Source organism: Eublepharis macularius, chromosome 8, assembly GCF_028583425.1.
Source record: "Eublepharis macularius isolate TG4126 chromosome 8, MPM_Emac_v1.0, whole genome shotgun sequence".
NCBI lineage: Eukaryota > Metazoa > Chordata > Lepidosauria > Squamata > Eublepharidae > Eublepharis > Eublepharis macularius.
This window is the reverse complement of record NC_072797.1, coordinates 136,788,195-136,804,826: the sequence shown is the minus strand read 5'-3', so window position 1 is coordinate 136,804,826 and position 16,632 is coordinate 136,788,195. Positions and strand designations below refer to the sequence as shown.

General features: G+C 45.0%; 1 protein-coding gene across 2 annotated transcripts; it reads right to left on the bottom strand.

Annotated features, from left to right (window-relative positions):
* Positions 1–749: 749 nt before the first annotated feature.
* On the bottom strand, positions 750–16,620 carry NANS (N-acetylneuraminate synthase). Of its 2 annotated transcripts, XM_054986668.1 has the most exons (8): positions 16,398–16,620; positions 14,418–14,633; positions 13,082–13,181; positions 10,122–10,276; positions 8,675–8,941; positions 6,318–6,515; positions 1,097–1,237; positions 750–962 (listed from the first exon to the last, which is right to left on the bottom strand). In XM_054986668.1, the coding sequence occupies exons 1-8, from the start codon at positions 16,527–16,529 to the stop codon at positions 921–923; spliced, it is 1,251 nt and encodes a 416-aa protein (XP_054842643.1). In that variant the 5' UTR covers positions 16,530–16,620; the 3' UTR covers positions 750–920. The 2 variants fall into 2 exon arrangements, with proteins under 2 accessions (XP_054842643.1, XP_054842642.1); XM_054986667.1 differs by having other exon boundaries at positions 886–1,237.
* Between the last annotated feature and the right edge of the window lie 12 nt (positions 16,621–16,632).

The following is a 16,632-nucleotide window of genomic DNA, read 5'->3' as shown; positions in this document are numbered from 1 at the left end:
CAGGTTGTGGCCCTCGGTCACCACATGGAGAATTGCCAGGGAGCCTCCTTGGTCTTGCCACTCTTTTGTTAAAGGAAGGGGGAGGGCTAGGACCACAGGAAGGCATTTTGAGGAGGTGGGATTCTACCCTGGGGTTTTTCTGCAGCAATAACCAGCCCTGCTGGATCATTCCAGTGGTCCATCTGCTCCAGCATCCTGCTTCACAGAGTGGCCCCTGAGGACCAGCAAGAAGGACGCAGAGAACTCTTCCCCTTGTGATGCCTCGTTGCACTGTTGCCCAGAGGTCTGCTGCCTCTGGATGTGGAGGTTGTTTCTGAAATGTATACCTATACAGGGGGTGATCATCTCACGCCAAGGGGATTTGTTTAAAATGTATACAGAAATAATTGACAAGTAGAGAGCCAGTGTGGTACAGTGGTTAGTGTCAGAATGAGATCTGGGAGACCTGGGACTGAATCCCCGCTCTGCCATGGGTGCTCGCTGGGTGACCTTGGGCCAGTCATACCCTCTCAGTCCCCACAGTGGTTACGAGGATAAAATGGAGGAGGAGATTGATCTAAGCTGCTTTGAGTCCCCGTTGGGGAGAAAGGAAGGGTAGAAATAAAGAAAATAAACAAGTAAATGTGTGCGTGTGTGTGTGTGCGTGTGCGTAGTGGTATATCTATATAGAGAGAGGTTTTTAATTTTTGTATTAAGCTGTTTTATTACTATTTTATTGAATATTACATTTTTGCATTGTTTTTAACCATTGTAATTGTTGTGAACTGCTTCGAGATCTTAACTGAAGAGCAGTATAAACATTGAAATAATAATAACAGTAATACACATTAATGAATTCCATCAAACACTGGAAATATACAAAAGGTTGTATATTATCTTGATATTTCACATTCCAATACGTAACAAAAAGCACCCCGTTCTCAGTGAAGATTTAAATTGAATTGATATTCTTCTTGAATAGCCTGTAACATAAGCAGACAGGTTTCAGCTTCAAGGTTGCTGTCATTCAAGGTTAGGCTGACAGTTAAAAGTAACGTTGTTTTCCTGTCCGTCCCCCCCCCAAAAAAAGAATTCTACTGGCTGCAGCAGCAAATACCTGCTTCGCAAAAAGACGTTGTCTGAACAGCCTTCCTTTTTGTTTATTTGTGAAGATGTTTTCAGCAGCCTTGACACCACATTGAAGAAGGAGCCAGGTATCTTGCTGAAAGTGAACTCTTGTGTCGATCGGTCGCTCTTTCTAAAATGTAAGTAAATTCGTCGCCTTAGCATGATCTGCAGTTGTGCTTCTTGGTACCTTTGGATGTTGCCAGAATGCTGAGCCCAGGCTTTGATTCAATAAAGTTCTGCAGTACAGTCATTTGTGTACTGGTTTGGGCATTAGCACAAGCAAACAATCATCCCAGACCCTATACAGACAAACCTGCCTTGTAAATTCAGCAGCAAGAGAGATCAGCGACAGAGGGAAGGAGGAAAGTTAACAATGCTTAGGCCTGAACTGTGTCATCAGGAGATCCATAAACAAATCCCCCACAGAAAGCAGGGAGAGATTTGGGCTGGGCCCATGACAAGGGCAGTGTTTGGGGTTTTTTAGCTCTCCCCCCCCCCCCCAACATATCTGCCATGTTTCCAATTCCCATCACTACCTGCACACAAAATGGTCTTTTGCTCTGTGCAGGGACATATAAGGCACCTTCTGACCGTGTGCCAGGCATGCATCATACGTTTGTAATTAATGTACCTGGTGGACACATTTTGGGGAGGGGGGGGGGTCAGCATGTGTTGTGTTGTGCTTGTGGTAGAGTGTTCAGATGATGCTTTCACCACAGGCAAGCCAGAAAACTCACATCCTGGACAGGAAATAGGTAACCCAGTAGTGTGACTGAGGAGCATGTGAATTGAACAGGCCCCTTCACCTTCTAGGTTAGGCAAATGCAAGACTGTTTTTTTCTGTATTTCTTAGGAGCCAGCCTTCTATAGAACATAAATGTAAATCTATAGGCACCACTGAAAAAACAATTAGGATCTTAGGATCCTGGCCAGTCTCTTTAAGATTGGGAAGTTGTACACTGAGGGCAGAATTAGATGTGGCAGAAGGCACAGGGCTGCTGCTTTAAATGGCACCTCTGAGTATACTTTCCTCCCTTCTTCCTAGTGACATTTCCCCATGTGACTGACCATGCTGGAGTTTTCCCAACGCTTGTTCTTAGGTGTGGCTCAGAGGGAAGCATGCATTATCATGATGTCTGTGAGCTTCACACAAGGGAGGTGCAGAGAAAAATACATGTAGATAGGATTTTTAGTGGTAGCCCTGTATTTGACATGGCTGCTTCATCCGTGAGCTCTGTTCCAGAAGCCAGCTCTTTGCAGAACTTGAGTTGCTTCTTTTTACAGAATGTGTAGCCTGTGTTTTTTCCCTTACAGATGCAAGATCCCCCACACTGGAGCTTGAGAGTTTGCACCCCAGGTTGATGTTGTCCGAGGACCGTCTTTCAGTGAGCTCATGCTGGAGGAGACGGTTCTATACCTCAAGTCCACAGAGGTTTGACAGACTCTGGCAAGTCCTGAGCAGAGATTCTTTCTTTGCCGGGAGCCATTATTGGGAGGTGGATTTGCTCCAAGCTCCACAAGGCTGGTGGATTGGGGCCGCTTACTCTTCCATCAAGAGAAAAGGTGACTCTGAACTTTGCCGGCTGGGGTGGAACCGAGCATCCTGGTGTATCAAGAGGTTTGATTTTGAATACTGGGCATTCCACAATGGGGAAAAAATCCCGATACGGACAGAAGACAATCCAGAACGAGTTGGGATTTTTCTGGATTACGAAGCTGGGATCCTGTCTTTCTATAATGTAACATTTGGGATGGCACACCTGCACACCTTCCGCTCCAAATTCACTGAGCCTGTTTACCCAGCACTGAGGTTGTGGGAAGGGACTATAACAATCTGTAAACTAACCTGATGGTGCAAATAAGATGGAACAGATTCTGCACTAACCACTTTGGATTTTGAAAACAAAAAAGTGCAGAACAGCCATTTAGCATCATCCTGCGTCTTTTCCTAGGTGGCAGGTTGTCCGGGAAAGATTGCCATGTGACTGGGGCTCTGTGTGTGTAGCACAGTTCCATTGCGAGAACAGACTTTGGTGCTGGTATGGCAGAATGCAGCATCCTAAGAACATCATTTTCTTCAGAACATGTTTCTAGCTCTAGCACAGACAACAGCAAATGCAATAGTAGTACAAGATTCATACAAAGCCAACCAAACATGGGGTTAGGAGGTCACCCTAGAGCCTACCACGGTGTCTGGTTAGGACAGGTTCAGATCTGTTCTTGGCCATGAAACTCTACCTAACCAAGGGAGAATGATGAACGTTTCTCTGAGCTTTTTAGAGGGTCAGTAAAAAAAAGTGCTAGATATGAAAAAAATGACACCCTTACTGGAATTTAAGTCTCTACCACTTAAGCAAAATCTTCCCTTCCAGGTCAAAATGCTCAAGAGAGTGATAGTGTATTAATTTCAGGGGGCGGGGGTGGTGGTATGTAACTGATACAGAGCTCTTTCAGTGTGGTATCTGTTCCAGGTTGTAAGAAAGCAGTTTATACCCTAAACACATGGCTGAGAGTTGTATTCCATAATGGTGAATCTGTGCACGCACGCACCCAGTGCAATTACTACTTACTATTCATAGTTTTCATGAAAATCAAGAATGTACTTGGGCCTCTGGCTTTATTAACAGGTGATCTGAAATGCTTTCAGATGTTTATGTGACTTAATGAGATCACTGTCTAGCGGTGGGTGGGCAGGGAGAAACAATCTGGTCTCTCAGCTTTCTTGTATATTTGTATTAAATTCTTCAGGGACGGGTTTTGTTGCATGTATGTTCTGCACTGCGTACAGTGGGGCCCAATCTCAGTTGTAATGGAGATGCTACAGGACAGGGTAGCAGCTTTCCTGCAACAGGGTGGCCTCGCCAGTCACATTTTTCAGATTTTGCCTTGGGATAATGATTTAGAAGAGGGGGATGTTTACTAGTAATTTGTCATACGCTTAACAACCATGTATAAAGCAGCTCTGTAATTCCCAGGATCCGGGAAAGATCGGGTGCTAAAGTCACAGTACTCCATTGGCCATTCTTGGCAGGGCTAAAGTCAAATGAGGGCTTGCACACAAGATCTGGCATGGTTCTCTTTGGAACCCACAGTCTTCAACTAGGAGATGCTTATTAAGAGTACTTTATTCTTGAAAACTGATGCACTATCTAGTTTATCTATGCCAAGAGATCCAGCTCAGTTTGCTACTCCAGACGACCTCCATTGACTAGAAAAATTACAGTAGTTTAAAAAAAAATTGTGGAAATCGCTGTTCTTATAAATTGTAGCCAGTGGGCTCTTTCATAGCCAGAGGCCTTCACTGTTCTTTGGGGCTGTGTACTACCACAATTTTAGGAAACTCTAGCATCTTACCAGTCAAATCACAAGGAACCTATGTAAAGATTCTGACAATTCATTCCTACTGTGAACTTTGAGGAATCAGAGGAGGAGCAGCCACATTGTTTTCCTGGAAAGGGCAGGGGGGACACTGGCGAGAGATAGCTATGTCTGATAACCTTAACTGAAAGTTGAATTAAAAAAAACAGCAGCCATTATTTTACAGTCATTGTTAAGGCAGAGGTATTATATAGTAGTCAGTCATCAATCATAAAAACATAGGAAGAAAGATCAGGATTACGCTTGTTTGCCTACCAACAGCAACATCAGAGGGGCTCTGGCGCCACTGCAATCCCAATACCCCTTCTTGCCAACTGGGTTCTGTTTAAAGCAAGTGTAGGATAATCTCCACCACCACCCCTGGCTTTCAAGTACAAGCACATGCTATCTTTGTCGTCAGTGGCAAGACACATGCCTCAAAGCGTTTATTTAGCTATCAAGTCACAGCTGATTTCAAGGCAAGAGATGTTCAGAGGTGGTTTGCCTCTGTAGAGCAACTCTGGACTTGCTCGGTGGTCTCCCATCCAAGGACTAACTAGGGCTGACACTGCTTAGCTTCTGAGATCTGACTACCCTGGGCTATCCAGGTCAGGCCTCAGAGCATACATATTAGAAGAGTTCAGATCAGTTGTTAGAAATCCAGATGGCTCCAGTCTTATTGCACATGATCATCTGAATCATAAACCTCTTTGTTTAGGCTGGCTCTTACGCATGATGCTCAAGAGATCTTGGTAGATTCAGTTTTGCACCACAGCGGCAAACAGCTGCCCCCAAGGACATTTCAGAGTGGAGAGAATGGTACAGGAATGGGAAGGCATGGAATTTGATTATTTTAACATCTGTTTATTTGAACTGTAAACTGATTTGGGTCTCACTGTGGAAACTTGCGGGCATGGCCTTGCCAGTGGTGGCACACCAGCATGTTCTCTCATGGACTGTGCTCAAGGTGGCAGCCATAGTACATGTCCTGACCCCCAATCCCCTCTCTGATTGCTAGAGTAGCCAATATAACCTTCTAGCAAACTGAATCCATTCTGCCTAGTGGATACCAGCTTTTATCCTACCACTCACCTAAGCAAAACTTGAAGATTTCTTTCACCAAGTGGCTCCTTAAACTTGAGGAGGGCTTCACCTTATCAAGCAGAATGGAAGGGTGCAGGCTCCAACAGCAGTGTTACATATCTCAAACAGCAACAACTTCCCATGAAATAATGTAATGGACTCTGGGCTGGTCATTTAAAAGTGTGTTCTATTCCCCCCTCCCCCATCTTTAGAAGAGAACGAGGACTGGAAACTATTTCGGAACAGAGACGGCTGCAGGTATTCCAGCTGGCACATCAAACGCTCTCTTGTTCTGAATTCTTTGAACTAGATGGAGGATGCAGGCTGCCTCCAGGGGGTTGGACTAGATGGTCTGTATGGCCCCTTCCAACTCTATGATTCTATGATAATGGTCTGCATCAATATGAAGTGCTCTACTACAGTCAACAGTTGCCACTCATCCGCTCTGCCTCCCTCACCCAAATATCTTCTCCAAAGCCCTACCTTGCACTTTAGAACACTCTCTCTGGCCATGCTTTAACTTGGATTCTCAGCAAGAAGTCTCAAAATCCTCCATATGTGCCATATTACCCAGTTTCTATTAGAATCCCCAGTACAAATGACAGAGGTGCTGTGCTTGCATTTTTGTTCGCCTGAAAGAAAAATCCCTTGGAGACTGGCATCCCTAACACCCTTCATTCATTCATTGTAACATACAATTCTGTGATTTCAGTATATTGTCGCGGTGGTTTCTGCAAATCGTTCCGAGACACTTGCATTTAACATCTCACTTTTTTCACATGATCTTCAATTGCATCTTCGGTGACAGTTTCGTCTTCATCGATGCTGATCTTGACCTTCTTGCCCACCAAGTCAAAGATGTCTTCTGGGGGATATCCTTTGGGCTCCCCCACCTTGACTGTGAGCATGTCCAAAGTTAACGTGGTGCCTTCAGGGATCCTCACTTTGGCAACAACAGACTTTCCCAACTACAGAAAGATAAATGGGAGATTAAGTCGTGCACGAGTAAACCTGTGGTGTGAGTGAAAGGGGCAGCAGCAGTGGGACACAGCTCCACAGGGAAGGGGCCCTACAGATGTGAGCAGGGCCGGATCTACGGTTGCCAGCGCCCAGGGCAACTGTAGTCAGGTTCTACACGTGCGCGCATAGCATGCACACGCTCCTGGTGCTGCATGATGACGTCACTCCCGTGATGTCATCGCGCTGGGGCGCCCCCCGCCCCCGTGGCAAGCTGGCTGTCTCGGCGCACCACGGAGCTGGCGGCAGCGCGGGTGGCTGGGAGGCTGCCCGCGCCATTCACCTGCCCCACAGGACAAGGGGCGGCTGGCTTGCCGCGTGCCCCTTGTCCTGGGGAAAGGCAAACGGTGCGGGCAGCCTCCCAGCCACCCGCGCTGCCTTTCCTGCAAGCTGGCCACCCCTTGTCCTGCGGGAAAGGCAAAAGGCAGCGCAGATGGCTGGGAGGCTGCCCGCACCGTTTGCCTTTTCTCCAGGCGCGCTCCCGGGGCTGGCAACTGTGCCCAGCACCCCCTCTTTGGCGCGCCAGGGGCAGACTACCCCCCCCCCCCCGTCGATCCGGCCCTGGATGTGAGTGTAGTATAGAGACACACCTGTGCTTCCGACAACTTCCCTTGCACAATGCCACACTCGGAAACAGGATCACGTATACACTAGGGTGACACTAGCTAATATTTTAGACTTCAGTACACCTACCAAATAGATGCCACCCCTGTGCTAATCACTGGACCAAAGCTGGGGTCAGTGTATCTTTATAACGGAAGAGCCAAACTAAGAGAGACCGTCTGCACGATCGAAGGTGTACAGCTTGACATGACTGGTCTTTCAACATGTTGATTAGTAAGTCCAAAGGCTGGTTGAAGCAGATCCTCTACCAGGAAGTGTCCGCGTGAGAGCCAGAGCGCTTTGGGTTGGGTTAGGACCCCGGAAACTCAGTTTCCACACTGCCATGGAAGCTTGCTGGGCAACCTTGGGCCAGTCAAACCAACCCACTGCACAGGATCGTTTTAAGGGAAAAACGGAGGAGAGGAGAACAACGTCAACTGATCTGGGTCCCCATTGGGGTGAAAAACAAGGTATAAACATGTGGCATTCACAAGGTTTCACAATAAGCAAGTAACAAATGCACACGAGCCCCGCTCCCCCACCCCCTGCCACGTGGTTGCTTCAGTGCACTGGCATAAATCTATGCATGGCTGGAACTTGGGTAACTGGCAACAGAGCACCTCTGTCACTTCCCTTTCTGTAAAGCATCTCTAAGAAGCCTATTAATCGGGGGGGGGGGGGATCTTTGCTTGCCGTTCCCTTTGCTTACTGTTACTCTGCAATCTAGCATCCCACCTACTCCTCCAAGACGCTTTAACAAAGATCTCATTTTCTTTTTTTAAAGGGCCATATTTGGTTCCACACTGAGCCGTGCTCTGCTCTGAAGCCACAGGCCACAAATCTGGGGACTAAAAGCATAGAAAAACGTGGCCTTCGCAAATAAATCCTTGTTTTTGAGTCAGTACAGTTCCCATTTTTCCCTCTAATAGGGAATGAGCAGCCAAGAATGAAGCTGGCTTTTCATTTCAAAACCAACTTTCTGTGCTACATTTAATATGGCAAAAAGGCACCTGACTAGACTGAAGTTCTGGAAATGTGCAATTTTACTTAAACATCATCTACTGGACTGATTAAAAGACAGAAGAATTAACTACAGTGTTTTATATGGTTGAAGGCCCCCACAAAACTCATTGATTCATCAACTGCCAAACCAGCTAACAACAGAATTATGGGTTGGATTCATCCAGCATTCCACTGGTGAAAAGGGGAGGAGGGAAACCCCGTTGACCATCCAAAATGGCTGCTCTATGTTAAGAGTTCGTGGGTCCTGTACAAACAAGGGCATTTGGGACATGGACTGTAGTGAGGAGGAGAACTGGAGAAGTTCGAGTGAGAAAAAAATGGCTGGACCTAAGCCTATGTATGTTATCATGCATGTGTTAGAAAGCAACCTCAGTTGCCTTATTGGCCGATCCTGTCATACAAATATTACTGTCATCACTGACCAGGACAGAAGAAAAAATTTGTTTCCCACTGGGTGTTCCAGCAACAAATCAAGAACATTTACCTTTTCATTACATGCCACTTCGCAGGGCAAGAGCTGCTTGATGGGAGACCCCATGGCCTTCTCCACTATACGGATACTTCTCACCAATTCTGCCAACTCATTTGGCTCCAGGGATGCCTGATGGTCACTTCCTTTCCAGGTCTTGTCCAGTGTGATGTGGCGCTCCAGTACTTTGGCCCCCATAGCAACTGCTGCGACAGAAATGGCTATGCCAGTCTCATGACCAGAATAGCCAACAGGAATATCTGGGAATGCTGATCTGTATGCCTGAAAGGATAGAAAACCTGGTGTAAAATGGCCAGTTTCGCAGAGGACAACTACCCATGCAAAGGCCTTTTCAAGACAACAGGATATGGGATACTTGTGCTTAACAAACCACCACTCCCCAAATCAACCGGCTTAAGCTGCGTAGGTCTGGGACCTCTGCTTACAGTTACAGTTAATGCTCAACGACCCTTAACATGTTATCATGCTTGGTGACAATGGAATTAAAAGGAGGCATCTAAGGAAAATGCCTAACCCTAACCCCCTCCCCACACACACACAAAAAGGGGGAAACCAAAACCCAACCCAAAATATACTGAGGATGCTGCAAGGGTCAAGCTACAGCAGGATAAAATATAATGAAAATAAATATTTATTATGTAGTGTATACAATAGAAAAATTAAAAACGTAGGTCCTAATCTCAGGCTATATTCTAAGTCCAAGCAAGTTTTACATAAGCTGTAATATTTTCCAAACACAGTTGATGAACGTGTTGAATGACCAAGATAAGTCCATACGTGTTTCAGCCTCAGGAGCCTTCCTCCGTGGTCAACAATACACTTTTACAAAAAAAAAACAAACCCAAACCTACACATCCAGAAAGCCATATGTATTGATTCTGACCACATGTAGTTAGTTGGTAACTGGCCATTTGATTTCAATTACAGGTTGATGACTGGAAACTTTACACCAGATTATGACATCAACGAAGAGCTTTGTGTAAGTGCAGTTACCATGTGAAGGAATGCATGGCTTGCTTTATAAATTTACATCATACCACACAATATATGAGATAACTACATCTGGTCAGAATTGATACATATGAGTTCCTGGGTGTGTGGGTTTGGTTTTTTGTAAAAGCGTTTGACTTATTATTATAACTTGACCCTTGGAGCATCCTCAGAATATTTTGGGTTGAGTTTTGGTTTCCACCTTTTGGGGGGGGGGGGGAGGTGCCACCAGCAATGAGGCCATTTTCCTTAGATGCCTCCTTTTAATTCTAATATCACTAAGCATGATAACATAGAAAACTTGCTTAGACTCAGAATATAGCCTGACATTAGGTCCTATGTTTTTAATCTTACAATTGTGTACACCACACAAATATTTATTTGATTATATTGCATCTGTTATAGCTTGACCCTTGCAGCAGCTACTGTCCCTCCAACCCCATTCACTGACCGCTATGACCCGAAGGTTGACGTCTTTGGGCTGAAGAGGGTACGCACTGGTGCACTGGAGGAAACAGAAATTCGGGTTGAGGGGTTTCACCAGCTGGTAGACGTGTTGCATTGTGTTCATTGACTGCATCCCACTAGAAATAACCATTGGGCGACCTGGGTGAAATGATCAGACCACCTTTGTGAGTTTTGCTTGGACCCTGTCCCAACTTGTTCAGCCACAGTTCAAAACATGGTGACATTCCAGCTGGTATCTAAACATCCCCCCTCAAATACAGTAAGAGTGGTTTGTTATTCTGACATCCAACTCACAGTGCCCTTTGAAGTCTGGACCCAGCATATCTGAAAGTATATCACTCCCTCCCAGATCTCTGAGATCTGCAGCGGAAAGATCCCTTTGCTATAATATATAAGTTCTATTGAAGGGCCACAGCATGGATATGGCCAGGAATACAGGGAAGCAGTTGCTGGACTTGCCCAAAATGATCACAGGGGATGGTTCTGCTCACCAGAGACAAAGCTGGTCTAGCCTCTCAGCTAAACCTGCCCAAAGGGAGTTTAGACAACCAGAAAAGAATAGCCTTAAAGAAGGGCAAGAAACAAAGGAATAACAGAGTTCTGTGCCCTTGTGTAGATCAGAAGCAGTCTAATCCATTATCAATAGGATAATGGGCTGTATTGGTAGAAGGTCAAAAGATATTCGTAAGCAGGGTTTTTTTTCAGCAGGAACACGGTGGAACGGAGTTCCAGAACCTCTTGAAAATGGTCACATGGCTGGTGGCCCCGCCCCCTGATCTCCAGACAGAGGGGAGTTGAGATTGCCCTCCGTGCTGCTGAGCGGCGCGGAGGGTAATCTCAACTCCCCTCTGTCTGGAGATCAGGGGGCGGGGCCACCAGCCATGTGACCATTTTCTCCGAGGACAACCCACTGAGTTCCACCACCTCTTTTCCCAGAAAAAAAGCCCTGTTCGTAAGTATGAGAAAATGGTACTTGCTATTTTTAAATAGATTGTGTGAAGATAAAAAGTAGCAAGAACCATCTAACTTTACATATTTTAAGAAGTCATTTCAAACACAGATAACTTTGTATGGTGTTTGAAGTTGTAAGATAATTAGTGAGCCACAAATGTGCGTCCTTATAAACACAGGATGCTGAATTGATTGGGAGCTTCTTCTCAGAGGAGACTCCTTGCTTGTAACCTACTTATTTTGGGGTGAGAGTTTTATGGACTCATGTAATTGCTGTTTTTTAATTATCGCTGTAACAATAATGGATGGTATAAATTTTTGTCAATTTAGTCAACGTTAAAAATATAATAGATATGCTTTAATGCAAGATTAAAATGAAAGCTGAAATTCTCTAATAGCATCACTTGTGTACTAGACCCACAGTGAACCAGAAACGTTATAGAGGTGTGCCTTTTGCCAGGAATTAAATGATCTGATATAAAGACAGCTAACTAGATGCCTAGGTTTTCTTAAGCACACACCTGTATCTGAATCAGGCCTGACTAGAATCTTCTAGAAGGACCCTCTAAGTTGTGGCCCCGACCCTTTGGAATTTCTTTGATAGACGGTCTAGCTTACTAAAAAGAGAAGGAGTTTTTTTAAATTCACAATTTTTTTAGCATTTGGGCACATATTTTCCTGACTTTGTTGTAGTTTCAAGGACTGATACAGTTGTCACCCAAATTAGGTTTTAATTGTTGCGAGAAATCCCTCCTGACTGCTATGGTGTAACAAACCCTGAATTCTGCTAGAATTTAGTAGGATTAAAATACCTAGGACGCTTGCGTCTCTCTATTCTCCCCCTGCATTTTCATGAAACCAAAGTACTTGGAAAGTCCAACAAACTTAAACTTATTTCTGAGTTACATTCTGCAAGCAAGCATTACTTGATAACCGAAGCCAGGAAGCATGGCGCAGCCCAATCTCATCAGACCTCAGAAGCTAAGCAGGGTCAATACCTGGACAGGAGACTACCAAGGAAGACTCTGCAGAGGAAGGCAATGGCAAACCACCTCTGCTGCTCTCTTGCCTTGACAGCCCCTTGCTAGGGTCGCCATAAGTCAGTTGTGCCTTGGTGGCACTTCACACACGTTACTTATTTATTCTTTACTTATGCATTTCCACCTCAGATTTCTCCCCAAAGAAGACCCAATGCAGCTCACAATGTCTCTCCCCGCTCCTCCATCTTCTCCTCACAACCAACCTTAGGCCGAGAGTGAGATTGAAGCAAGGTCACCCAGCGGGTTTCCACAGCTGAGTGGGGACTCTAACAGAGATCTTCCAGGTCCTAGTTTCACCCAAACCACTACACCACGTTGGCTCTCCCCACCACCACTCCATGTCTGGAAGAACACTGACATCAAACAAGTTCTGCATTTCTCCTTCCCCCTCAATGGCAACTCGGAGGAACGCAGAAGGATGTGACATCACAGCGTAAGACAATGATGTGTGATGTAAGGGTCGAGGAGAGAGACAATTTGGGGTGACAATTATATACTTACTACCCTAACTAGGCTGGGTCTAATACAGACCCACTGGGGGCACCTCCTTTCCTTCCTCTGAGGCACCAAGCCAAAGCCTCGCTTTTCATCCAGGCATTTAAGTGAGAGTCCATCATTGAAAGTCACTTCTAGCCTGAGGACTATTTCAAGGGTATCATTTTAGGCTGCTGAGGGTGTTTATTTGTATGCTATGGCTTTTTAGGGTTTGCTTGAATTATTGATATGTCTTATGTTGTTGCTTTTATTGAGTTGTATTGATTTTGTTTCATGAGCTGGTCTGAGCAGATCTATAGCAAAGCAGTAGATACATTTTCTAATTAAATCAATATTTCCTCATCAGGTTGGGTACCATGCAAATCAACTCCTTTTCTCACTAGATTATTTGCCAGTCACAACTGGATCTGCAGCCACTCCACTAAATTTATTCGTGCCACTTAAGGGAAAAAAATACCTTTTTTTGCCGTCTTCTCCAAGTAGGGGAAATTGTTTGTGTCTCCTGATCCTACTTTAAAAAATGGAACATCCAGTTCATGCAGAAATTCCACAGCCATCTATGAAGAGAGGCATGATTTTTTTTAAAAAAACTGATAGTCACTCTGTGTTCATCTAAATTGGATGAATGGTTCTTCTTCCACACACTACGACGGCTGTACCTAAGGAATCCAGGATTCAACCAGAAGTACAGAGATCACAGCCCCCCGCAAAAGCAACCAAGAGAACTGTTTTGACTATATCGGTAAAGGCTAATTCAGGAAAGCATCCAGCATCAACAACCAGGCCTTGATTGAGTAGACAGTGTTCTTTAAAAAGCTACCGAAGAGAGAGTTGTGTCTGCTCTGTTGACCACGCAGTGCTAAGAACCAGGACCAGTTTCCACCTGCCTCAGAGGCAGCCATGCATCCCATCACCACCACCTTGGTGTTAGTTCCACTCATGAAAAGCTTTTCTGTATTACAATGTATTCATTGTTTTATTTTGTGTGTAAACATCTCTATTATGCTGGTGTTAGAAGACAGCATGAGAACAAAGAAGCAGAACCAAAGAAAAGAATTTGCATTAACGCAAGTTCTTATTTTGTGTGATTCACATCTGGCGCTAAAGGGTATTGATTCCATGCCTAAAATAAATGTTTACATTCACACAAAAGCAGAGGGGGAGGGCCTCATCATATTCATAAATACACACACCCAGGTCTTTTTTTCTGGGAAAAGAGGTGGTGGAACTCAGGGGGTTGCCCTCGGAGAAAATGGTCACATGGCTGGTGGCCCCACCCCCTGATCTCCAGACAGAGGGGAGTTGAGATTGCCCTCCGCGCCGCAATCTCAACTCCCCTCTGTCTGGAGATCAGGGGGCGGGGCCACCAGCCATGTGACCATTTTCAAGAGGTTCCGGAACTCCGTTCCCACGCATTCCCCCTGAAAAAAAGCCCCGCACACACCCATTATCTTTTTAATGAGCTAATAAGGGCAGCGGGTAACAATGGTGAGCAGGGATAGCCTACGCAAGCTGCCCGCTTTCATTAAGGACTCCTGTTTATGGTCCTTACTAGACAATTCAGCCCCATTCCAGCAAGTCAGAACATGGGGGAAACAGAGATGACAGGAACCCCACTGGTGAGGAGGTAATTGTTCTGTGGAGGTGCTCTCTAGGGATCCAGTAGTCGTAGTAGGGCTGTAATCTCTAAGATATACTTAAAGGGACCATCTCCCCACCAAATCACGCAGCCCTACTTCACAAACAGCAGCTTCTTTTCAACCCTCCCCAGTCCAAACCTGCTTTGCATTTACCTCATCCATGCCGGAGGCTGTGAAAAAAATGCCGATCTCCTTTGCATAGCGCTGCAGCTCCTTGTACTGGTCATGGCTGAACTCCAGGTGGCGCTTGTGCTCTCCGTAGGTTCCCCCCCAGGAGTGTTTGGATGTGTATGGCCTCTCCAGGGCTCTCTTATTGAACTTGTGCTCCAGTTCACTCTTCTGGAACTTGGCACAATCTGCTCCACACTCCTATTAAGACACAACCATTGCACAAGGCCAATGAACATAACGTGCTAAACCTACACATGCATGTACACACGTCCTGCTCAGCACACACAAAAGTAGGCAGCTGGGCTGGTTCATCCCAAACTTCAAACCAAAATGCATGTAACATCTTTCATTCAGGCCAACCAATACAACATATCAGAATGGCAAGTTTTGGAGTTCTCCAGAACTCTTCATCAGGCCTCAATACTGTGCTCAAAAAAAGGTGTTTCTTTCCCTGCCCCTTTTTGTGTTTAACATCCACCCTGTTGAAGAGTTCTGGAAAACTCAAAAGTTTGCACCCTTAATCTGAATAAAAGGCATTACACAGCTTTTGACACCCACACTTGATTGTCTCTCTCCAAGGCAAGCAACAAAGAGTCCTGGGACACCTTAAAGAGGAACACATTTGTTGTGGGCTAAACGTTTTTAAAAAATAAATTTTATTTTATTTTATCAAAATAAGAAAGGATACAGAAAGAAAAAAGGGGGAGGGGAGGAAATAATAAGGTCTAGCAGATTTTACAACTCTTCACTACAAGAGTTAGAATACAGAGTATGCAAAAACTTGATCCTTTTCAATGTTTGTCAATATAGCAATGGAAATTACAACCTTTATTAAATCCAATTACAACACATACTTAACAAGTACCTCCTCCTTCTCACCAGTAATAAAAGTTAGAGATCAAAAAGACAAGCTTTCTTAATTTATTATTACTACAATATTTCAACTTATCTCTTAATATAACAGATTAACATAATTTTATTATGGAAATCATTTCTACTTATCCTTAACTTTACACCAGTATTTCCATATCCTACAATCTATTTCAGCAGTTATACATTCAAACATTTTCAGCTTTTATCAAACTGTGACCTCTTTTAAACTGTGTATATATCAGTGTATATTAAACTGTGTATATATCAGTGTATAATCTGTGTACATATCAGTGTATATTAAACTGTGTATATATCAGTGTATAATCTGTGTACATATCAGTGTATATTAAACTGTGTATATATCAGTGTATAATCTTGTTCAGATTTACAAGCCTATAACATCTCGTATATTCTAATCTTTATGAACAAAATAATTTCCCCATTTCTCTTCAAATTCTCTTATTGGTCTTCTATTTATATAACTCGTTTGGGGCTAAACTTTTTGTAGGCCAGAGCCCAATTCATCAGAGGCGCCAATGAGAATATGTCATCACAGAAACAAGAGACGGCACAGTAGATGGGTTCCCTTTTCCACCAAACCAGTTAAAGCCAACAGTGGTACAAGGCACTAAAAACAGTCTACTGAATTTGCAACCCAATCTTATTCACATTTATTAATTTATACTCCACTTTTTCTCCTCAATGAGGACCCACATTTCACATTTTCCTCTCCCAAATTTTATCTTCACAACAACCCTGTGAGGCTGAGGGTGTGTGACTGGCTCAAGGTCACGCAATGAGCTTCCGGGGCAGTGAAGGGATTTGAACCTGGATCTTCCAGATCTTAGTCTATAATTCCAACCGCTAGACCACGGCTGACTTTCACCGGGCGTAGTCTATAATGTACAGTGGTTAGAGTGCCAGGCTATGACTGGCAAGACCGAGATCCAATGCTAGGAAGAGCATAGATCAGAGCATAGGACAGACAGACAGATCAAGATAGATAGACAGGCAGATAAATTCGTCCCTTCAGCCGTCCCTCAAACCCCCACGGCGCGCCAACCGGCCCCGCCCCGGCCCCAGGCCCACCTTGGCCACGCGAATCATCCGCTTGGCGATCTCGAGGTCTCCCTGGTGATTCTGCCCGATCTCAGCTATGATGAAGCAGGGCTGGTCCCCGCCAATCAGCCGCCCGGGACACAATTCGAATTCTAACGGCATCGCGGGCACCCGTTAGTCGGTTGAGAGAAAGCCAAGGCCAGAAGCGGCAGCTGCCTTCAGACACACGCCTCTCCCTTCGCGCATGCGCCCAGGCCAGCGCCGA

Bases quoted from the DNA above. Each gene is read 5' to 3' on its own strand.
- NANS (XM_054986667.1), bottom strand. From the start codon at position 16,529: ATGCCGTTAGAATTCGAATTGTGTCCCGGGCGGCTGATTGGCGGGGAC. The intron at 14,634-16,397 runs GTGGGCCTGGGG...GTGTCTTAATAG, and splicing joins GGATGATTCGCGTGGCCAAG to GAGTGTGGAGCAGATTGTGC. The intron at 10,277-13,081 runs GTATTTTTTTCC...CATTTCACCCAG, and splicing joins GGAGAAGACGGCAAAAAAAG to GTCGCCCAATGGTTATTTCT.